This window comes from Chlorocebus sabaeus, chromosome 17, assembly GCF_047675955.1.
Source record: "Chlorocebus sabaeus isolate Y175 chromosome 17, mChlSab1.0.hap1, whole genome shotgun sequence".
Lineage (NCBI taxonomy): Eukaryota > Metazoa > Chordata > Mammalia > Primates > Cercopithecidae > Chlorocebus > Chlorocebus sabaeus.
Window position 1 is genome coordinate 12,128,521 of NC_132920.1, and position 24,596 is coordinate 12,153,116.

General features: G+C 38.0%; 1 protein-coding gene across 5 annotated transcripts in view; it reads left to right on the top strand.

The window, feature by feature from the left end:
• The window catches only part of HIVEP1 (HIVEP zinc finger 1), a 155,061-nt gene extending 149,961 nt beyond the window's left edge, over positions 1–5,100 (top strand). For all 5 annotated transcript variants that reach the window (XM_007973677.3, XM_007973679.3, XM_007973678.3 and 2 more), the window contains 2 exons: positions 1,543–2,033; positions 3,383–5,100. In XM_007973677.3, coding sequence (XP_007971868.1) covers positions 1,543–2,033; positions 3,383–4,561 — 1,670 coding nt within the window. In that variant the 3' untranslated portion in view covers positions 4,562–5,100. The remainder of the gene's footprint in view (positions 1–1,542; positions 2,034–3,382) is intronic.
• Positions 5,101–24,596: the final 19,496 nt, after the last annotated feature.

Sequence of the window (24,596 nt, forward strand, 5' to 3'; positions counted from 1 at the left end):
CCCTCAAATCTTTTGTATGGATCTTCTAAGACTTTTCTCTAAGAACTTATTTTTGTCATATACAAAGAAAAAGTAGTAAAAAATTAACGTCTAGGCCATTTGGGAAAGGCAGCCTATTGCTTGTTGCTCTGTTTACATGTTTTTCTGAACTCTTCAAAAAATGCCTGTAAGTGCAGAATGTATCACAGCTAAACTGTACATTGTCTAATGTCATCTTTATTATATCTCAGTGACATTCCTCCCCCATAACTAAATTTTATTAACCTTTCTGTGGGAAAGAACCTCTAATTTGCAAGATTTTGAAAATGTGAAGAGTCTAAAAGTTCCACATGAGCTTATGAGATTTCTGAAACTATTTCCTGGGTCATCTTGAAGATTCCTTGTTAAACTCAGTTTCACATGATGTTATGAGGCTGATACTAACGACTTTTAGATAATATCCCTCTTTCTATGAGGAATGGGTTGAATCATACACAGAAATTGACAGGAAATGTTAGCATCTTTCTTAGTAAATAAGAAGGCTTACACATTAGGTGAATATGATGACATGGAGGACCATTGAAACATGACTGTGTCAACCAAAAGAAGAAGCTAAAGCACAAAGTATGGTTGAAAGAGTTGACTTGAGCCAGATTAAGGACAGCTGCCCAGATGACTCACCCAAACTGCTTGCTTGGCCTTTGTTACAGGCCGATTTTTAAAGGCAAAAAGAAAGAAAAACAAAAGCGAAGAAACAGGGCGGGGGAGGAGGGCGGTGTTACCAAGTAGACTGTTAGACAGTTCTGTCAGGAATTCTCATTGGTATACAGGAGTAACAGTGATTAGGGACTGCCTGTCCGTGGTTAAGCTATAAAGTGTGGGATATAGTGTCCAGTGCCACATTACTAGGTTAATTCGCAGCTACCTGTGGCAATGGGAAGGAGCTTCAGTAAAGTAGGGGGTAGGATGTGATTGCTGTGTCATCTTAATGCCTCTCTGGGGCCTAGTAATTTGAAAGGGCCCACATTCCTCAAATAAAAGTCCTTTTCTTTCCTCATCTGTGATACTATTCAGATCTAAAGAAAATGTATTTTGCTCACAGATACCAACAGCCATCAGCTTTCTGTGTTTGATTTAATTTGTTCAGTAAAAGGAAGATACAAAATAGAGAAGAAGCTCAGGAAAAGAGTTGCTTTGAACTCTTTATTAATTTTATATGTAGTTCAGTTGTGTTTTAAATATTTTCTAAAGAGTTTCAAGGCCTTCATTTCCTTGTTTCTTGATTACCCTCTGCCTGCCTCATTCGCCTTCTGAGAGTCATTTCCCATTCCTCATCCCTGACCCGGCCCCTCCCGCAGAGCTGCCCTCCTCTGAATCCTGGTGGCCACCTGTCGTGTTCTTCCCCAGGGCCATCTCCACAGCCAGGGCGGAGGCTCGTTGTGGGCAGGGTCCTTGTCTTTTATAATCCTCACAGAGTTACCAAACCTATAAAAAAAAATAAAAAATAGCATTTGTGCACTTGCAAAGCATTCCATCACATACTCTCTTGGTTGTCTTTATTAGATGAAAAACAGAGATTCAGTTATGAGCGATCTGGATATGATCTTGAAGAATCTGATGGCCCAGATGAGGATGACAATGAAAATGAAGACGATGATGAGGACAGCCAGGCGGAATCAGTCCTGTCAGCCGCGCCCTCGGTCACAGCCAGCCCGCAGCACCTTCCATCTAGGAGTAGCCTTCAGGACTCTGTGAGTGCTGATGAGGACGTCAGGATCACCGATTGCTTTTCTGGGGTACACACGGACCCAATGGACATTCTGCCCAGGGCATTGCTCACCAAAATGACCATCCTGAGCACAGCACAGTCTGACTACAGTAGGAAGACACTCCCTCCGGGGAAGGCCAGGCAGCGTGCCACGAGAGATGAAAACGACGCAATTCCGTCTGTAGACGCTTCCAGGTCCCCGTGTCATCAGATGTCTGTGGACTACCCTGAGTCAGAAGAAATTCTGAGAAGCTCTGTGGCAGGAAAAGCTGTTGCTATAACACAGGTAAATGATTGGCGGTTGTTCTTTTATTTCCTTTTTCGTTTTAACCTATTAAATATGGAGAACTTAATGACTTAAGAAGAGAATCACCCGAGTGATTTATTTAGTTCAAATCAGTCTGTTTGGCTTTATTTTTTTCTTGTATTTAAGGGTAGAGGACATTTTTGTCCTTTGGAATCATGTTGAGTATTTTAAACAGTTCAGATATTTTATTGTAACTCTGTGAAAGAACCAAATGGTTCTTGAAAAATATACCCCCTTATTTTTATTTGCTTTTTGAAAAATTTTTGAAATTAAAAAAAAAAAAAAGTGACCGTGATGAACACAAGTTCCGCAACTGATTTATCTGCTGGCCCCTTCTGTTTTTCCACTGGTGCTAATGTGATGATGCGTTGTCACTGACTTACCCAAACATTTCGCACTTTGCCCCCATTGGCAAGACAGCCACCAGTTTCTATGGCAAAGTTAATGTGACCCGAAAACACATCAAGAAGTTCACTTTGCTTGAATGATCACATTGCTACCGCAGCTTGGGAGAGCTTTCTGCCCGGGAACTAGCTCAAGGCAGACATAGGCCTCTGAAAAGTCACGCTCCATGTGCTGCGAGTGAGTCCCTGCTCTACCTCTGGCTGTTTCGTGACAAATGATTAATTCTTGGAGGAATACATTCTTCTCTCATTGACAGTTCTCTTACCTCAGTATGTATGGAATATTGCAATAGGATTTATTTCTAACTGTGACAGATTGTGCTATAAGCGTCTCTATCCGAAAACCTCTCAGACACTTACCAGTGCCTGGAAATCTGGTTTTCAGTAGACATTTCATAAACTTGCAAATGAATAGACAAACAGCCAGAGACCTTTTTCTCAGTAACATCTCTTCACAAATAATTCTTTACTTCATTTTTCCCCATTGAGTTGTCACAGCCAACTTATATCTCAATTTCTCAATAACTCTTAATCTCTAAAATAAGATGGAGCTAGTGGTGTCAGAAACAGAAATAATAACAAAAATAACAACTTAAGAATATAGCTGTGTCCACTTCTCAGAGTTGTTCTCTGTATACAATATGACAAAATCCAGGAAATTTGCTTGAGACATGCAAAAGACTATACAAGATATATCACCATTATTTCTACTGGGAAAGAAAGAAATTAAAGATGTAATAATTTTTTAATTGGAAACTTATTTTTAAAAATCGAAAAATAATTTCATTGCAGCAAACTTCATTTTTATCAATGCAAATATGCTTACTTTTATCTCATTGTGAAGAAATAGATTTAGCACTAGCTTTATAGCTCGGGGATTATGAAAAAGCGGTCATAAAAGGATTGTTCTGTCTTGTCATTTAGAGCCCATCACCTGTAAGACTTCCTCCTGCTGCAGCCGAGCACAGCCCCCAGACAGCGGCGGGGATGCCTTCTGTGGCCTCACCACATCCTGACCCTCAAGAACAGAAGCAGCAAATAACTCTACAGTCGACTCCGGGCCTGCCTTCTCCCCACACTCATTTGTTTAGCCACCTTCCTTTGCATTCCCAGCAGCAATCAAGGACACCTTATAATATGGTTCCAGTTGGGGGGATCCACGTGGTACCTGCTGGCCTCACATACTCCACGTTTGTGCCCCTTCAGGCTGGACCAGTGCAGCTCACGATCCCTGCTGTCAGTGTCGTTCACAGAACTTTGAGTACTCCCAGGGATACGGTCAAAGAAGTGTCTGGCCCTACAAACCCCGCTGGAGTGGCTGAATTAAGCAGTGTTGTGCCATGTATTCCTATTGGCCAAATCCGCGTGCCAGGCCTTCAGAACCTAAGTACCCCAGGCTTGCAGTCACTCCCCTCGTTAAGCATGGAAACCGTCAATATTGTAGGCCTAGCCAATGCAAATATGGCCCCACAAGTCCATCCACCAGGACTGGCTCTCAATGCTGTCGGACTGCAGGTTCTGACTGCAAACCCTTCCTCACAAAGCAGCCCCGCCCCTCAGGCACACATTCCAGGTCTCCAGATCTTGAACATAGCATTGCCTACCTTAATCCCCTCAGTCAGTCAAGTAACCGTCGATGCACAGGGAGCTCCTGAAATGCCAGCTTCCCAAAGCAAAGCATGCGAGACACAACCCAAGCAGACTTCTGTAGCCAGTGCAAACCAGGTCAGCAGGACCGAGTCTCCTCAGGGGTCACCTAAAGTCCAGCGGGAAAACGCAAAAAAAGTTCTGAATCCACCTGCCCCTGCAGGTGACCATGCAAGGCTTGATAGCCTGAGTAAAATGGACACAGAGAAGGCTGCCTCGGCAAATCACGTGAAGCCCAAGCCTGAACCCACTTCCGTACAGGGCCAACCAGTGTCCACGTCACAACCTCTGCTGAAGGCACATTCTGACGTTTTTACAAAGCCCTCAGGCCAGCAGACTCTCTCTCCAGACAGACAGGTGCCCAGGCCCACAGTACTGCCGCGGAGGCAGCCCACTGTGCAGTTCAGCGACGTGAGCAGTGATGATGACGAGGACAGGCTTGTGATAGCAACCTAATGGGTTTTATTTTTTATTGCTTTTTTTTTTTTTATAACACTTAAAGGTTTCTTTGAAAACCCTCCTTTCCTTAAAGCACATTTTTCTGACATAAACTCATGACTAATCTTTGTGCAATCATGAACTTTTGACCAATAATTGTTGTTTTGTGTCAGCTCCAGCCATTTTTGTACATGTTGTATAGACAATTGTGCCTTTTAGGAGCTTTATGTTTAGAAACTGTACAGATTGTTGAATATCTATATACATAAAAATATATTATATATGTATATGAAAACCAGGTAGTTATTTGTGTTTAGTAAGGAAGACCTGTCAAATAAATCAAATGATTAAATTATATGTTCCACTGTTAAATATAAATTTTATGGCTATGGGGCAGAGTTTCTGTGTATAAATTAGTATGTAAACTCCATATTTATTGTATTCATATTAGTCTTTGAAAATGGGTCTGTTCTCCTTATGTAAGACAGTAACTTTACACTTCAGACAGATTTTCTGTGTTATGAAATGTTTCAGTAAAATATTGTTTACTGACTTTACCATTGCTTCAGTTGTGCCTTCTTTATATCATCCAGTGATGAGTGATCTGCATTTGGAAAATAGCTCTGGTTCCATTCTTTCCACATTCCCCTCAACCTTTAGTTTTTTTTGTAAACAGAGACTTGAGTCGCCTTTCTACCATGTGAAACTGTAACTAAAATCCATACAACTGCAAGACCTATTTTTCTTATTTGTGAGAAGTCATTTCATTGTTATTATTAGAAGACTAAATATATAAGAATACTTTCTGTACGTACATAAAGCATATAGCCTAAAATGGGTAATGTTCCTCAATGAGGGTATGGAAATTTCTGGGGAACATGAGTTAAAACCCATTGTCCTTAGAATTTGGCTCAGATGAGACCCGTATAACCCTATAACCCCATTCCCAGGTTCCAACACCAGATTTGTTCGTGAGCTCTAGACTCTTCTTTCCCTTGATCCTGTTACACTCACAGAGCTCTGTCCAGCACTGAACTGCAGAGGGCCCGAGATGATGGAAAAGCCAAATCCAGACTTCTAAATTACTTAAGTGACTCTCTTGAGACATTGCTGTTTCCTGTCCTGGAACGTTAAACCATCCTTCTTCAGAAAAATATGGGGGCATGGGGAGCCCCCAATTACCACTGCAGTGATTTGCATTAGTAATGGTTACAGATGCTAGGTTTGTGAGAAAAGTGTTTTAATGTTGGAATTTGAATACTTAGCACATCATTAAGTCAATGTATTCACATTTTTAAAGGCTTGTTTAAAAGATTGCAGAGACATAAAATAGGTGAGACAACAGCATGGTTTGCGGGGTGAGAGGTAGGGGACAGCCTATCTACTAAGGGGTTTGGAGACCTGCTGCTAGCCAACCCCAGCTTCACGTCTGTGACTTTGCAAAGACCTGGCATTTCAACTTGCTTATCCTTATCTCAATTAGGATCTCCAAGGTGTGCTGCAGTCCCAGCACGCTCTGGTGGATCCGTGATGCTTTAAATGCATGCTTCAATTTGCATTTACATATTTCCATAGATTAAGTAACAAAATTCTCCCAAAAACGATAAAACTACATTTTATATTCTGAGATAGCTTTGGAAAGAATTCTGGAAATACCTGCTCTAGGGATGGCATTGCCCTATCAGTAATAGTGGTTGAAAATGAGGTCTCTTATCTGTCCAATTTCTCTAAATTAATGTTTAACTGTGTCATGAACTTAACTTTTTATTGCCTAAAATTTTAAAGCAGTATAATAAGCATATTCCTAACTCCATAATGAAGTACAGATGACTTCTCTAAATTCAAAATTTATGCTTGGAGTTTTTAGCATTGAGGTTTTTTTAGTTTCTATAGATTTTTCTTAATTTAAAAAATTTCTGTATTTAAAAACAAGTGATGTGAGTGGATGTTCCCTTGAAACTTTCATGATGCTGTAATGTACCTTACTCTTATTTTGTACTTTTCACGATTCTTATTTTGGGCTTTTCAAAATTCAATGCATCATGCACATACGTTTAATATTAGCAACTTTCAAACTTTACTGTGACCTTTCAAGTATTTTGCTAGTATTTGAAATATGCAGCTCTATAAAGAATATTACCAAAATCTAACCCATTATACTTTGAAATGACATGCACAAAATAGACAAGGGAATAATAATTTTGTGCTGTTTCTTCAAAGTTGTCTTTTCCCAAGGAGCAGTGTCCACTTGATATTCCCAAATATAAATGACTTGCAAATAAGGTAATTCAGAGAACTAGTGATACTACATTTGACTTTTATTCTGTTGCACCATCATGTGTGGAGACCCAGGCCCGTAGAGAACTAGGGTGCAATGACATAGTAAATCTCTTTGATAATTTATCGGCAAAACAGGTGAAAGTTTTAATGTGTAACAATTTCAATACCTTGTGTAAATCCACTGCAATGTCATCATCAGAAGTACTGGAAAAAACAGCTGAAGAACCAAAGGTCGTTTTTCTAGTTAAAGATTATTATATCTGGCTTATGAAAATGTATTGTAATGTAAATCAAGGGCATTCAAATAACTTACTTTCATTCCCTAAAGTTTAAGCCAAAATGACAATTATTTCTTTCGAAATGATAATTAACTGATGGTATTTAATGTACAAATTTTGTTTCTCAGTTATTTTTTGATATATAGACCTGATTTTCCTTTCACAGAAACAGTATAAGTAACACGTTTCTTACTAGTTAATCCCTGACCTGAATTTTAAGTGATAGCACTTAATAAGGATTATGGAAAATAATCATTTTTATTGGAAGACTGTCAAGATAGTTAATAGATCTTGATGCATGCTCAGTTCAAATTATAACATCAGGGTTCTTTTTGACTTTTCTGGTTTTCACCTTACATTTTGCAGTCAACTTCAAATAGTACCAGAGAGATGATTTTCATTAATTTTGTTTCAAAACCATCTATAAGTCCTAAATACAGGATGTAGATCACCGAAAGAACCTTCTCTCAAAGTGACTTCCCATGACTTAAAATATTAAATTTCCCATTTGATATTCAAAATATATTTTGTTATATATATATATTTATATACATATATTATACATATATAATATTTTAGTGGCAATAACTCCCTGCTCTCATTACCAAGTGGGGAAAAAGGAGAAAGAAGGTTTAAAGCAAGAATAGCAAAATGTTTTTCTCCACGAATTATATACAGACCCTTCACAGCTTACTATGGTTCAATTTAATGATTTTTCAACTTTACACTGGTGTGAAAATGATAAGCATTCAGTAGAAACCACACTCTGAATTTTGAATTTTAATATCTTTCTGCGCTAGCAATATGTGGTTTGATCTCTTATGATGCTGGGCAGCAGCAGGGAGCCAAAGCTCCCAGCCAGCCACGTGATTGTAACCACAAACACACTACAGTGCACTGTATTCAGTACATTACTGAATATTCTAGAATCTTCTAGAATCTTCTAGAATATAGATTCTAGAATATTCAGTACATTACTGAAGATATTCTAGACTTTATTTTTAAATAAATAAATAATTGTTAGATGATGTTGTCCAACTGTAGGCTAATATAAGCGAGCATGTTTAAAGTAGGATAGGCTAAGCTATGATGTTCAGTAGGTTAGATATATTAAATGCTTTTTTGTTGTTGTTGAAACAGAGTCTTGCTCTGTTGCCCAGGCTGTAGTGCAGTGGCGTGATCTTGGCTCAGTACAACCTCTGCCTCCCAGGTTCAAGTGATTCTCCCGCCTCAACCACCCGAATAGCAGGAATTGCAGGCACACACCACCATACTGGCTAATTTTTGTATTTTTAGTAGAGATGGGCTTTCCCTGAGTTGGCCAGGCTGGTCTCAAACTCCTGACCTCCAGTGATCCGCCTGCCTCGGCCTCCCAAAGTGCTGGGATTACAGGCGTGAGCCACTGTGCCCGGCCTAAATGCATTTTTGACTTAGGATATTTTCAATTTACAATAGATTCATTGGGATGTAACCCATGGTAAATCAAGGAACATCTGTAATCTCAAAGTCATGATGCATTTACTTAAATATATTGGATTCCTAGTCTTTGCACACACAGGTTTATCTGGAACCTTGTGTATAAAGGTTCTATGGAAGGCACTGTAGGCATAAAAGAAACTATCTGCTCCTAGGTGTTCACTGTCTTCTGAACCAGGCTTGGGTTTGAAGAAAACAGATGCCTGCTTGTGAGAGATCATGTAAAGTAGGACATGACAATAAACCACATCATAGAAACCACAGAATTTAAAAATGTGTGAGAGTTAAGAAAGTGATTGTCTTAAGAAGTTAAAGAATGATTTGTGTATATTGGGGATTGCTGTATTTTGAAGGAAGTATAGGATTTGGGACTTTAGAATAGACATGATGCTAAGGAGTAGAACAACAATAGCAGTCATGAAGTCTAAGACGAACATGTGCCAGGGACCAGTCTAAGTAGAAGAAGAGGATTCACTCAGATGTTCAATAATATTTAGCACCAACAGTGTAGAAACACTTTGGGACCTGTAATCCCAGCACTTTGGAAGGCCAAGGCGGGCAGATCATGAGGTAAGATCAACACCATCCTGGCTAACACGGTGAAACCCCGTCTCTACTAAAATTACAAAAAAAGTAGCCAGGTGTGGTGGTGGGCACCTGTAGTCCCAGCTACTTGGGAGGCTGAGGTGGGAGAATGGCATGAACCTGGGAGGTGGAGCTTTCAGTGAGCTGAGATCACGCCACTGCCCTCCAGCCTGGGCGACAGAGTGAGAGACTCTGTCTCAAAAAAAAAACAATACTTTAGGAATGCAAATTTGATGCAAATTAAATGATGCCTGTCCCTCAGGAGCTTCAGTTCTAGTAGAAGAGTAAGTCAGCAAGATGCAAGGTATCCTGATTGGCAAAAGAAGGTACCACCAAGTGCAGTAGGAGTACGAATGAAGAAGCATTCCTGGCTGAGTTGGTGAGTGAGTGCTTCAAAGAGAATGAGACATTTAAATATGGCCTTGAAGGGACTTGGTTAAGCAGAGACAGTGGATGAGACAGAACAGACAGAAGCACTGTAGAGGAGAATCTGTATTTATCCCTACAGCATGCCATCTATAATCTTACGTAATTCCGAGCAGGAAGGATTATCTCTTTGTTTTACAGGTGGAGAGGCTGCAACTCACAGATGTGACGAAACCTTGCCATGCAGATGCTGGGATTTGAAACCAGGATGGTGTGACGTAACAGCACAACACAGAAGCAAATGGCAGGGAACGTGAAAGAGCATTGAGACCAAGGGAATAAACCACATTTTGGGATTTAGCAAGGCATCTGACAAAGCTGCAATAATATTATGGATTTGATTTAAGGATGATTAGTATGGTGGGCTCATCAAGTGAAAAGAGCACTCAGTGGGTCAGAGCACTATAGGGAAAGGAGCATGGGCTTTGGATCCCAAAGACCATCATCGTCACTTGTCTAATGTGTTAATAACTTATGGGAGGGTGAGGCAGTCACAGGACACAAAAGTAAGGAGGAAAGGGAAGTAATGCAGAGGAGGGTGGAAGCAATCACGAGTGACCCAGTGCCACAGTATCCTTTCTTTTTAGTTGACAGACTCAATATAATAGAGGAGACATTGGCTGATGACCCAAATAGATCAGGATCAGTGTCCAGAAGATTCAACCAAGTAGAGAGATGGGCTGAATATGAATACGACAATTTAACAAGAAAGCAAAAGCCCTGGCACTTGGATTGAAAATTTAAGGGTACTAAAAAACAGCAGTTTGCTTCGTACAAAGTTGAGTATGTGCCACCCTCATCCCTCCGTCTCCCAATAAAAAGCATAATCTGGGGGATAGTAGAAACACGTTATTTAATTTTTATTTTATGTTTTGTAGAGATAGGATTTTGCTATGTTGCCCAGGCTGGTCTTGAACTCCTGACCGCAAGCAATCCTACCGTCTCAGCCTCCCAAAGTGCTGAGATTACAGGCATGAGCCACCACGCCCAGCCAGAAATCCATGATTTCATAATACACTAAGTAAAACCACACTCTGTACCCTCATGATCAGAGCATTCCAGGAGCATCCTCCATAATCGGACTCCAGGCTTGAACAAGATATGGACAAAAGAGCACATTTTGAGGCCATGAGGCTCTGAGGCCAAGCTCACAGTGGCCCCTGTGAGAGGGGCTGGAAATAGGATAATCTAAAGGGTTCCTCACAATAGCTAAGGACACACCTAGTGAGAGTCACAGAGCAGAAATAATAAAAGAAGTTGTCTTTCTGGTGGAAGGAGAGAGAGTTCAGGGATTATGAAAGAAGAGAAAGTGGGCTATCGTGAGGGAAATACCATGTCCCCATTCATTTTTGTGTAAAACTAAGATGAACCTCACAGCAAGAAGCTAGTGGGAATTCATGGCTCACAGCTAAAGCTCATATTTGCATAATAATCACACATAAATATGGAAGAACATAGTGATTTCCCTTCAAGGAAGACTGTAAGTTTAAACATTCTAGTATGATTCACGCCAATCCTTTAAGCTATATTGGGATCACTGGGGAGGCGAGGCTCAGCTGTTCACCCCTCCGCTTGATTCTCAAGCGAGCTCTGAATGGACACCACCTCCAAGAGCTTGGACTCTGACAACTAGATCTGCTCTGAGAAAGTAGATAGAGGCAGCTGAGAAGAACCTGGGACTCAAACCCATGACCCACCCATAGTCCATCATCAGAGAGAGAGATCAGGCAGACATTTCTCTAAGTCAGGAATCGAGTTTTGTTCATTTTGTAGATTTGGCCTTTCAGACGTAATTAAAATTAAAAGTCCCCAAGACATTTAACAAAAGTTTTCTAATTACTTTGCTTTTGTTCTCTGAGAAGCTAGGCCTGTCTCATTCCATCATACCTGAGGTGTACATTAGATGCTGTATTAAGAGTCTATTTCAGCACACTGAACAAATATTCTTTTGAGGTGCCAGATTGTTACTGGGAACTAGACTGTTACTGAGGACAGCATGCTCAGGTAAGGATGGAAAAGTGGAAATTAAGGATCCAGATAAGTTTTATTTCGCCATCACCTAGACCATAAACCTAATTCTGGAAAAAAAAAAAAAAAATGTAGCTGATTTAGGTAATTATTAAGACACCTCAAATTAAACAGGAAATTTTCCTGTCTCAAAGATATATTGATAAATGACTTTTCAAAGATAGGTAAATCTTCTTACTTAAACTAACAAGATATTCTTATTAGGTTTAAATTTTGAGATTGTAGGTCGTGCTCTGTTGGTATGATAGTATTTTATTAAAAACTCACATTTTATATAGTGCAGTATTTTTAATTTTAACAGTTACAACAGATATTGCATTATATGAAGTCAGTCTCACATTGTGGTTGAGAAAATTGCTCAGGGTTGCAAAGCTAGTTAAGTAGTGAGGCTGGGAGTTGAAACGGGGTCTTTTTTTTTTTTTTTTCCTACTGTTCCATGCTGCATTTTCAGTAATGATTTATGGTAATTGGGTTGTACTGTATTCATTTCTAGGTGAAAGTCTATTTAGTATTCATAAAACATCCCATTTAAATTTTCTACAAAAATGAGTATGTCCAGTGCCATGCATATTTGTACAAATAACAGATTTTGTAACCTTTTTCTTTGCCCTTTCTCACAACTGATGTAATAGGAGCCATAAAAATATTTAGTGAAGAAACATTTAACTTAAATAGCAGGAGATAAAAGAGCAATCCAAAGTGACAATTCTAATCAAGCATAAAACATGTAAACTTCCAAGTATATTAGGTTTCAGTTCTTAATCATTATTCAGAAAATTGTCTTTGTTACGTGTCTTATGCTAAAAGATTGGAGGGAAGACAGTGGAGCATGGATTCACATTGTTTTGAGTATTGACATGGTTGGAATACAGCATAACATATTATATTATAAAGTTCCTGAGTTTGATCTTTTCTGAAATATTTCCAAAAAGAAATGGAGCAATTTTCCTTTACATTTTATAAAGAAAATAATAATTTAAGCATATTTGTCCTATGAAGGGGACAGCAAATTGCACTGCTTTTTATGTGCAGACTTTATGAGGGAAAGAAGGCAATGATAGGAACTTGGAAATGAAGGTATTTATACATTTTAGCTATAAAAGGTGTAAGAGAGAAAAATAAATATTTGTTCTGTTTAGCAGATGATTCCATATTTCAGTATAAGGCAATAGAGGTCCCTACATATAACATAACTTTTTTCTTTGTCTGATTCTTACTTTTGGTTCTGAAATGCAGAAATGAATAATTAGATAACTTTTATGATGTCCATATATTTGTGGGTTTGAAAATGATATTTTGCGAAGACCAATAGGCATTTGTTATGTTGTTGAATTTGCTTGAGACATCTTTCATTCATTTGTTTTCAGTCACTTGAAAGACAGTATGTTTAGTTAGCTACCTATGAATGTTGCCAAATGAGATCTAAGGAAACCATGATAGGTGAAAGACGTCAGGGCTTTACATTCCTGGAGATCAGTCATGGAAAGAAAAGCCAGCTCGGAGATCAGTCAATTAGCCAGGCATGCTTAGTTTTCTCTGCTAATAGCAAGGCTTATTTTTGCCCAGTAGGGTCAAATGTTAAGAACAGTTTTGATTCAGCAGTAGTGCCCTTTAATACATTTGAATTTAGTTATTTTGGAATATCTCTATACATTCACTACACAGCAAGACATTTTCTGTTCCTTCAACATTTTTATTTGCCAGAAGTAGTTTACGACTTCATGCAGTCTACTTATTATTTATACTCAACCATGTGCAATCATAATAATTGCTGATTGAACAATCTAGTCTTCATTCAAAGTATGTTAACTATTCTAATGAAATAATATGCATCATTTCTAATCTATAAGGGTTGGAAACTTTTGAATTCATAATATCGATTATGAGAAACCAAATTTCAAAAAATAGTCTATGAGGAGAAAAATAAAATAATTTCTAAAATTTATTATTTAAAAATCAGACCCAAATTATTAAAAACTTCACTTAACCAATGAAGTTAAATGCTTAATGAAAGCATTAAGCCTCTGTTGGAAATAGTTGTAAAATATTTAGTATACGGTACATCAACCCTCTTTGATACTTAAGCAACCCTAGTGCCCCCAGGTCAGTGCCCTGAAGGTCCTTTAAATGCAGATAAAGATCAGAACTGACACAGGGACCCCAGGGACCAATCCTGGAAAAATGTTTTGTTTGTTTTGTTTTGTAACTAAACAAATTCCTGTGAACTCTTTGTTGTCGTTTTTTCTAAATCCTTCAAAAAAAGAAGCAGCATTTGGAAGACACAACGGATTCAGGCGACAAAACATTTCAAGTTTCTTTCTGCTACAGGTAGAGTCATATGTTCTTTAGAATTTCAGTTGAAATAGATAAAATAGTTCCATGACGGACTTGTATTGTCTCTTAGAGGCACTTATAACTTGTACTGTTGTTGTTGTCTTTGTCGTTGCTATTTAAATAACTTTCTTCAGCATGTAGAATGCATGCCAAATGTATTTGTAAATGATTTGTAATGTAATTTAAATGATTTGTAAATGAACGATTTGTAAAATCTGTACATTGCATTACTTCGGTCCAGAGTTAGGGACCATTTAGATCTGGTGGCTGGTGCAAATGAACATAAGTTCAATCTCTGTTCAAGGTTTATTTCAATGACCATACATTGTATCTCTGTTATGAGTCATCTCATGAATTTACAACTAAATGGGGTATGGGCAAGAGAGAATAGATTTGCAAAAACTATCTCAAGGCTTATAATCTACATATTGCAACAATATTATTAATATTAAATTAATAATTAATTGGTATCTGATGAATATTAATATTAGTATTTAATTACCATTAAATAGTGATGATGTTTTCTAGTTTATCTGTCAAATCAAAACTTTAGCTTAATTTTTTTTAAGTATTGCATATGGAAACAATTTACCAGCTAATTGTCAAATTATTTATTTTCTACGCTTCAATTTTCTCATCTTTAAGTTAGGGCAAAAGTGCTGACATGAGATGGCCTTTGGGAAGATAAAAACAGATAGTATGCAAAGTATTTAACAAACCCTAGTGTATAGTAATATCCGAATAAATGTTAGCACTAGTTATTCGAGTTTTTCAATAATTTTAAGTGCCTTCCAATAGAACAGGTACTAACATTAATTCAACAAATACTTAAGAAGCACTTACCACATGCAAGTCCACGCTCAGATCTGTATCTGTGACTATGTTCAAAACCCCTTACACCCTATTTTTAAATACTGTGCTATGTTTAAAACGTTTCCTAAGTGCTTTGCAGAAAAACCAGAAAAGGCAGAAATAAAACAAATAAACCAAACAGGTCATCTCTGACAGCTTATGTGAAGTCTTCTTTCTAAAAGTTCGAAAACGTGGAGTCTTTCTGTGCATTCTCAAAGGGAAGATGGGCTGTCAGCTGGCGGAACAGTGTGTGAGATCTTTGTAGATGACGCGGCACCATCCGGAAGGGAGGGTACGTATTGCCTGGGCTCTTCCGGGGTTGACTTTATTCTTGGTGCAACCTAACAGGGAATGGGCACGGAGAGGAGTGAGCTTTGCAGATGATTGCTGCTGGGCCCTCCACAGAGCCCAGGCCTGTCCGGAGACCAGCATGAGATGACGAAGAAGCCTCCTGAGGCTGCGAGGAGCCCGTCAGCCGCTTAGTGAGCCGCCTTTGTATCTCCAGTTCTACTGGGATCAGGGATGGTTATCATGGCCTGGCAACCTACAGGTTACTCACAAATGGCACAAGAGGGTATCTGAGTGACATTGTGAAGCAGTGGTTAGAAGCAGTTGATTAGTCAGAGTGGTATTTGGTTTGACTCTGGGTAATTTTTGTTTTTGTAAGTCTTGGGTTTTGTTTTGTTGTTTTGTTTTGTTTTGTTTTTGAGAGAGTCTCACTCTGTCGTCCAGGCTGGAGTGCGATGGTGCGATCTCGGCTCAATGCAACCTCTACCTACGGATTGGAGCAATTCTCTTGCTTAGCCTCCCAAGTAGCTGGGATTACAGGCGCCTGCCACCACGCCTGGCTAATTTTTGTATTTTTAGTGGAGACAGGGTTTCACCATCTTGGCCAGGCTGATCTCGAACTCCTGACCTCAGGTGATCCACACGCCTCAGCCTCCTAAAGTGCTGGGATTACAGGCGTGAGCCACCACGCCCAACCAGTCTTGGGTATGTTTTTAAGAGCCGTTGGACTTCAGATGTAAAAAGCAAGCTTGAGCTAACTCCTCCAGTCTCCCCATTTAGTAAATGCAGAAAGCGATGTGCAAAGAGGGTACATATTCTCCATCCTTTAAAAAGGATACGAAGGGTTGTTTGTTTTTTTTTCTTGTAAATTTGTTTAAGTGCCTTACAGATGCTGGATATTAGACCTTTTTCAGATGCATAGTTTGCAAATATTTTCTCCCATTCTGTAGATTGTCTGTTTACTCTGTTAATATATTCTTTTGCGGTGCAGAAGCTCTTGTTTAATTAGATCCCATTTGTCAATTTTTGCTTTTGTTGTCATTGCTTTTGGCTATTCACAATTGCAAAGATATGGAATCAACCTAAATGCCCATCAATGACAGATTATATAAAGCAAATGTGGTACATATACACCATGGAAAACTGTGCAGCCATAAAAAAGAACGAGATCGTATCTTCTGCAGGAACATGGATGGAGCTGGAGGCCATTGTCTTCAGCAAACTAACGCAGAAACAGAAAAGCAAACACTGCATGCTCTCACTTATAAGTGGGAGCTAAATGATGAGAACTCAGGGACACAAAAAAGGGAGCAGCAGACACTGGGGCCTGCTTGAGGGTGGAGGGTGGGTGGAGGGTGGGAGGAGGGAGAGGAGCAGAAAAAACAACTATTGAGTACGAGGCTCAATACCTGGGGGATGAAATACTCTGTACAACAAATCCCTGTGACATGAGTTGATCCATATAACAAACCTGCATATGTGCCCCCAAACCTAAAATACAAATTAAAAAAATAAAATGATACAAAGGGGCTATGTCCATGGTAGCTACCAGCACAGGCTTTGGAGACTGTGCTTGGGATTTTATTCTTCCTCCTCTACCTACAAGTTTTCTAAACTTGAGAAAGTCATTATATCTTCCTGTACCTCAATTTCGTCATCTATAAAATGGGCCTAATGATACTATCAACCTCAGAAATCGCTGTGAATAAATGAGATCCTATGTAGGTGTTTAGTAAAGGAGCTGTGTAGCCTGTATTACATGTTCAAAGTTCCCTCACTATTATTATCATTGCACTGATTGTTATTAATTTGGGGAGACCAAAGTTAGAAATTTGAAACCAGAAGACAATAACTGACAATCAAATGTCCTTTCTTGCTGTGAAATTCTGACTCTAAACCACAATGTGTCTTTCTAATAAGCTAGATAAATGATAGGGGGAATTTTGTGTTTAGTAACATTTGTTTTTTGTTATGTGTTATTAATTTGTATGTCTCCCACGTCAATATTCAAAGTACTTCAGATAATCAGATATTAGTATATAAAATTTATACATGTAATATAAAATATTTAAAATAATTTGAGTAATTTATAAAGAATATTTGAAAGTGTTTGTGTTGGGTTTATGTTGTGACTTTAATCTGAAATGTTTAAGATAACATTTCAAAGTATAAGTATAAAAAGGGAAGCTATAAGTTTACTAGGGAAAATATATAGTGCTATCTTTATGACATTGAGATAGGAAAAGGCTTGCGGGTAAGAAACAAAACCCCAAAATCATGAAGGCTCATAAATTCAAGTTCATCAAGAGGCAAAACTTTGGTACTACCCTCAAAACTGTTTAAAATAAAAACTAAATTGGAAGAAAATATTTGCTTTACATATCTGACAGAGGATTCTCATCCAAAACATATTTAAATTATTTTACAAGTTGGTCGAGAAAAGTCAACACACTAGGAAAATGTTCAAACTGTGAGAATAAGAGCCGGGCATGATGGTGCCCGCCTGTAATCCCAGCACTTTGAAAGGCCGTGGTGAGAAGGATTACATGGGACTAGGAGTTTGAGACCAGCCTGGGCAACACAGCGAGACCCCATCTCTACAAAAACATTTGTTTAAATGTAAAAATATGCAACTCATAGTAGAAAAACATATACATGGACAACAGGCACATGGGAAATAAAGTACATCTTTAATAAAAATGGGGGGAATGCAAATTAAAACAAGATATGGTTTTTATAACAAGGTAGGCAAATATTAAGAACCTAAGCACATCTGGTGTGGTGGGGCTGTGGAGGAAGCAGTGTCTTCAGACACAACTAGCAGAGGGAGGTCTGAGTTGATGGAGCCACTTGGAAGAACAATCTGGTAGTATTTATTAGAGCTATACGTGCAGGCTCTATGCTCCAGCAATCCCCACTTCCCTACATCAACCCTAGAGGAACACTTGCCAAGGGGACATGAATGAAAACAATTCATTGTGTGGTGTTTTTCTCTGTTGAAAAATTGTGAACAACCCAAATGCCTTTCAATAGAGTAATGTCTGAATAAATGATAGCATTTTCCTTTTTCTAGAATACTAAGCAGAACTAAAAAGAAAGCGTTAGCTAGATGAATGGATCTCCAAGACATGTTTTGAGATAAAATAACCAGTTGCAGAAAAATGTATACAGTGGGATTCAATTTATTTTAAAAATATAGAAAGACATAAACAATGAAGTATAGAATGATGGAGTCAGTCATATATCTCTATGTAAAAGCCCAGGAAAAGGCATGGAATGATACATGTAGCTCATAGCTCTGGACGTCCCTGGAAAGACGCTGAAGGTTGTGGGACAGGCATTGAGGAGGTGATGGGGTTTTCTGAGGCAAATGAATAATACAGTTGTTTTCTACCTAAGTTGACAACAGATTAATATAGAGAGAGACCCAAATGTCAGCTTTGTGACTGATGAAAGTGATAATGGAACAGGTGGCTTAGATTCATAATCAAGTAGGCTTGCAGTGGTCCTGTTCCTCATCTCCTATCATTTTTTGCTCCCCTGCATTCCCTCCACACCATCTGCCAGCAGGCTAAGCTTTGGGGCAGTCCATAAGAAAGGGAGCTTAGTTCTGCATAACCTCACATTGATCAGAGCCAGAAAATAAAGAGACCGATAGCTCAATCTTACAGCATTTTCATAGATTAGCTCCACCCTCCTTAAAAATATAAGCCAGTGGTCACCACCAACAATTAGGTAATGAGCTGCTCCTTCTCATCCCCAGGAGCAGGGAGGATGGAAGTCATGGAACACAAGGAGCTCAAGACCAAGGTTGCTCTCCTGCTTTTATCATTATGACTACTCTTGTTCCATGAAGGTGAGTATCACCTACAAGTAATGTTTTAATGTTTTTTAAAAAAGAAATGTATCCATGTAATACACATAAGCAAAACCAAAATTCAATAGAAATCTACAGTGATGTTAGGCATTTTTCCCAACAGTAGTTACTTATAAATAATTTTTTATTATTTATATTTAATTATTTATTATTTATAAATAATGCTGCCAAAAATGAGCCTGTCAATATAAAACAAAAATTAAGATGTAAAACAGGAGAAACTAAACAGCTATGACATGAATTTTCTTTTGAAAGACTGGAAAGCATTTATCTTGTAGAAATTTTAAATAAGCTTTATATCAATATGCACTTATATGCATATCAATATGCACTCAAGATATTGAATAGCATTTGCAAAATAAAAAAATTATTAAAATGTCTGACCATTTACTGTGTGCCAGGTATTCTGCTAAACACTTTACTTTTTTTTTTCATTTAATCCTTCTATTAATACTATGCGGTTGGCACTCTTTTTCAGTTAGGGAAACTGAGGCTGAGAATGGATAAGTATTTGCCTGAGGCCCCGGAAAATGTGGGCCCACATCTACTGTGTATTTATCTTACTTTTTCTTCATGCATATTCTTTTCTAACTACAGGCCCATATTTGCTAAGCTGAATATGAGCATTTTAAATTAAAATAAATTCAGTTGTTTTCTTGGCATATACATTTACAGCGATTCACAAACTTCAATTTTCATCTACTGGGGAGAAAGAGTTCTTTATTCCTATAAACTATAATTATAAGCATTCAATATTTTTAGAGGAAGAAAATGTATCTGTTTATACTAAGTATTTAAAAATCACCTACGGATTTGCTCTAATTGTCAGTTTCTGCAAAATTATTATTGTTTCTAAATCTCTTAACAAGTAATGATAAATAGATGTGTTGTTATGAAAAATAAGAAAGATATTCAGTGTTTCCTGTATTTCATAAACACCACATCATTTCCTTTCATCAAAATTTCCATTGCAAGATTGTGATAGTGTTAAGCCACCTTCTGGGCTTAAGTATGTATGAGAAGAAGCCACAACTTCTTTTCCTTGTGGATCACCTCAGGTCTTACTCTACAGTGTTATAAATCCACACAAGATTAATATTCAAATCCATGAACATATCTTTGTTTTCATTTGTGGCAAAGGATCTTTTATTGTAGATGCTGCTTAATGCTGAATAGGCTTGAAAAGATACATCAAGTACAGGTGTAAACAGCATGTGATTTCATTAAGATAGACATAGCTATATTGCAATGATGGCAGTTTGATCAGATTCATAGGTCAACCAAGATCTGTCAGGGTAAGACCTCATGCTCTGAATATGCAGACAGTCTTATAATTCTGACTATACGTATGTTTATTTTTTTGTAACTTAAGGAAAAGATTTTTTAGAGCCAGGCACGGTGGCTCACGCCTGTAATCCCAGCACTTTGGGAGGCTGAGGAGGGCGGATCACGAGGTCAGGAGATTGAGACCACCCTGGCTAACACGGTGAAACCCCGTCTCTACTAAAAATACAAAAAATTAGCCGACCGTGGTGGTGGCGTCTGTAGTCGCAGCTACTCGGGAGGCTGAGGCAGAAGAATGGCGGGAACCCGGGAGGCGGAGCCTGCAGTGAGCCGAGATCTCGCCACTGCACTCCAGCCTGGGTGACAGAGTGAGACTACATCTCAAAAAAATAATAATAATAAAAATAAATAAATAAATAAAAATTTTGTTTTAGAGACAGGGTCTCACTCTATTGCCCAGGATGGAGCAACAGAGTGAGACCCTGGAGTGCAGTGGCACAATCATAGCTCACTCCAGCCTCAACCTCCTGGCCTCAAGCAATCCTCCCACCTAAGCCTCCCAAGTAGCTGGCACTACAGGCGCATGCCACCATGCCAGGTGTTTTAACTTGGCTCATAAACTGTATCAGATGTGTTATTACAGAGACCTGAAGTAATCCAAAAGAAAAGTATCTGGAGACTTTGAGTAGATTCTCAAAACAACAGACACCCAAATGCTGAAACATTGGCGCCCTCGCTACGGTCAGTACAGGAAAATGTGAATATTATCCTGGATGCCATTATACTGATACAAGTTGCAAAGGTGAGGGCTTGTATTTGTCAAAGTGTGGAGGTAGTTCTTCTAACATAAAACATGGAAGCTAACATCTCGATGACTTACCTTAAAATCCCATTTTTTCTCTTTTGATCATAATAATGCATTTTATGGTACAAATAAGAGAAGCTATTTTCTTTGCCAAAATAGCTTGAGAGTATGATCAAAGTCGAGATATAGAAATTATGGAATACCTCATATTTCTTCTCCTGAAAGCTAATTACCCAGATATCAAAATTCATTATTCTATAGTTTATTCTCAGTGTGTTTTCCTAAGATTTGAAAATTAGACAAGTTCATACATGGGGCCCAAAGTTTCAAGCACTTCCTGTATTAACAGTAGATTACAAAGATAGCACGAGAAATAGGAAAGGATTTGAAGATGCCAACTAACGCACCTAAAAATCAATTTCATGAACTTGTCATGTTGAGAAGTCAAATAGAAAATAATTTATATGTGGTATCAGTACCATCTTTTCCTTCTTTTTTCTTAAAACAAAAATATCCTTTTTATTTAAAGAAAAGAAAAAATAAGAGAAAAGTATATGAAGAATCACACTCAGAAATCGCTTCTTCCTGTCATGCCTCAGGGACGTGAAGGAAAAAGATAACAGGTGTATTGATCATAAAGCTGACAGGTTATTGATGACTCTAAGAGATCTATTGCCCCATTCCCCAACTAGCAGCAAAAGTTCTGATGACATGTGAATTGATATGAAACCAGGTTTCATAGTGATTTCAAAGAAGGTTTTCAGCTTAGTTCAGGGCTAAACTGAACTGTTTCTTTGGAGAGGAAAGATGATGTGACGTAGTGATTGAGTCTTGAACCAGGGTCCAGAGTACGTGGGTTCTTCCCTCAATCCCCCCTCTTGGGTCTTTTGTGACTTGCTATTTCTGATCTTCCATTCCTTCCTTCTTAAAGAATACTGCGTGCCATGCCTGCATCAAAAGAGTCTTGTGAGGAAGATCCAGTGAGGAAATGCAGTAGAATTACCTAATAATATATAAACACTACTGTGCAAGATGTCATTAATAACATGAGAATGCCTTTGTGATTACAAATGCGGGTGACACTATGTGCATGACTACTGCAGGATGTGGTGTCCAGTCACACGGTGGCCCTCCCCAGTGACTCAAGAAAAGATGCACATCTCAGCACTGAAGGAGACCTGATTTTCCTAAAGTGAAGAAGTAAAAATGATGCCAGAGACTAAACTGTAGTATAACATTATTTATGGAGGAGTCTGTATCACAGGACATTTAAAGGGAGAAAACTTATGTATAAAAAAAGAAAATGTACTTTCAACTAGAACAGCTAAGAAAAATGAATTTTTTTTAATTCCAGGAAAAATTTAAGCCAAAATGAAACAAGAGAAACTTTAGGAATCTACCAATCCTAGTTGTAATCCTTTTGAAAAGCGTGAAAACTTGAGAAGGAGAGAATTCCTAAACAAGGTAGAACAAAACTGTTGTTTTTACTGGTCTGACATCCTCTGTAGTGTTAATTAGATACATGAAACATTCAGAAGGAGAACTGAGCGAGAGAAAGAGAAGGAAAGGCAAATTTAAAGGATATGACTCCTGTTCCATGCAGCAGACTCGCTTTAGCATCCTCTCGTGTTTATTAAATATTCTGTGCAAATGTCTGGGGTACCAGCTACATTATGGAGTTTTTGGAGATATGTTCTACAGTGATCTTGCAGATAAAAGCCCTTCTTTTTTAAATGAAAAGTTTAACTGAGATAACAAAGTTTTAATCACTTAATTTAATCTTGTCCTACTTGGACTAGAATTTAGATGTCCTGAGTTTTCATCTTTCTGCCACCTTTCATGGTTTTTCACATTTATAAGATAAGATCATTTAATTATGGGACAGTGATTTCGACTCATTTTTGGATTCTGTAGAGCCATCTACAGTCAAAATCGTAGTGTAGCACATACCTCTAATATTCATATATAAACCCAAATTAACTATATCATAATAATTTTGTTATATCCCTTGAGATACAAGATACAAAAACAAGGGATAGAATTTATGCTTGTATTTGCCCGTGTGAAGTTACTAAAGTTTGAACAATAAATAGCTAACAAAAATAAATTTAAAAGAATTTCAGATAATTAAACTCAATGTTATTTTAAGGAACTACAGTGGCAGGGATTCCAAGCCAAATCACATTGTAAATATAGGTAGATGACAGATAGATAGATAGATAGATAGATAGATAGATAGATAGATAGATAGATAGATACATAGATAGATACATAGATACATAGATAGATAGACAGACTGACTCTGGGGGAAGTGGGAGCAATTTGTCAGAATGTGAAAGAGAACTATTTGAATTCTGTCAAATCATTTTACCTGGGGAACACTTAGATGATGAGGATTGCCTTTTCCTTTGGCTTCAAGAGACAGTAGGCAGTGTTTTCAGCAAACATCATGATTTTTGATCTCTCCAAGCCTCCGTATTGAGAATACAGATGATATATTAGTCTCTATTTTGTGCTCAGATCTGGAATTTCCTAGAATATTACCTACAAAAGATTTAGTTATTAATATCCTGAAGAACTTTTAGCACAAATGTCAAAATTTTTTCTTTGTCACCTATTTAACAATTATAGTATCATCACACTCAAACTTCTCTTCATTCCACTATTCCAGAATGGAACACAAAAATGGTATATTTTGATCTATATTTATTGCCATTGATTAATGCGGCATTCGCAAACAGTCCCTTTTGGGCAGACCATGTTTGCATTTTAATTTCATTACGATCAACATGATGAAGCTATTGATGGTTTCTTCCATTTTCCCTTTTGTTTGCCTCTTAAATTTGAACTGCAGCCCTTTGTGCCTCAATCTGTTGTCACAGATGGAATTTTTTAGAATGCATTTTCTGTTTCTCTGAAGCAGTTAGAATAGAAAAAAATCACTTCATACCAAACCTTTAAATTCCACCAATAAAATCAAAACTTTTATGGGCCATTATGCAATTGTCCTATAGAGTAAAAGGTTCAGCTGAAAAGTGATATGTATTATTATTTCATTGCAACTTTATAAAATTTTCCTAGGATAAGTCATTAGTTATTTAAAAATAAAAAGCAGTAGGTGTCTTTAAAATATTTTTTACACATTTCAGGCTAAGGTTTAATATTCATACATGTGTACACACACAATGAATATATGTATTTAGAGGTAAAATTTCTGAGAGAAACATTTTTATATTAAAAAGGAAGGGACTTCTGATTATGAACATGACTAAATAACAGGTTTTGTATTTAGCTACTGAAAAGCAATGAACTCTCAAACTGGACAAATATGATGAAGTAACTGTTTTCAGACATTGGACAATTTACCACAAAGGGCTGTAGTCCGTTCAAGATGGAATCACAGGCAGGTAGACACACTTTGCCTTTAGCTTTCTGCCTGGGGCACTTTCCACACTGTGGTACAAGGAGTTCACCCAGATTGACAGCAGTGGCCTTGTTGGGTGGAGGGAACAGTAAAGTTCAGGGCCACTGAAGCAGCCA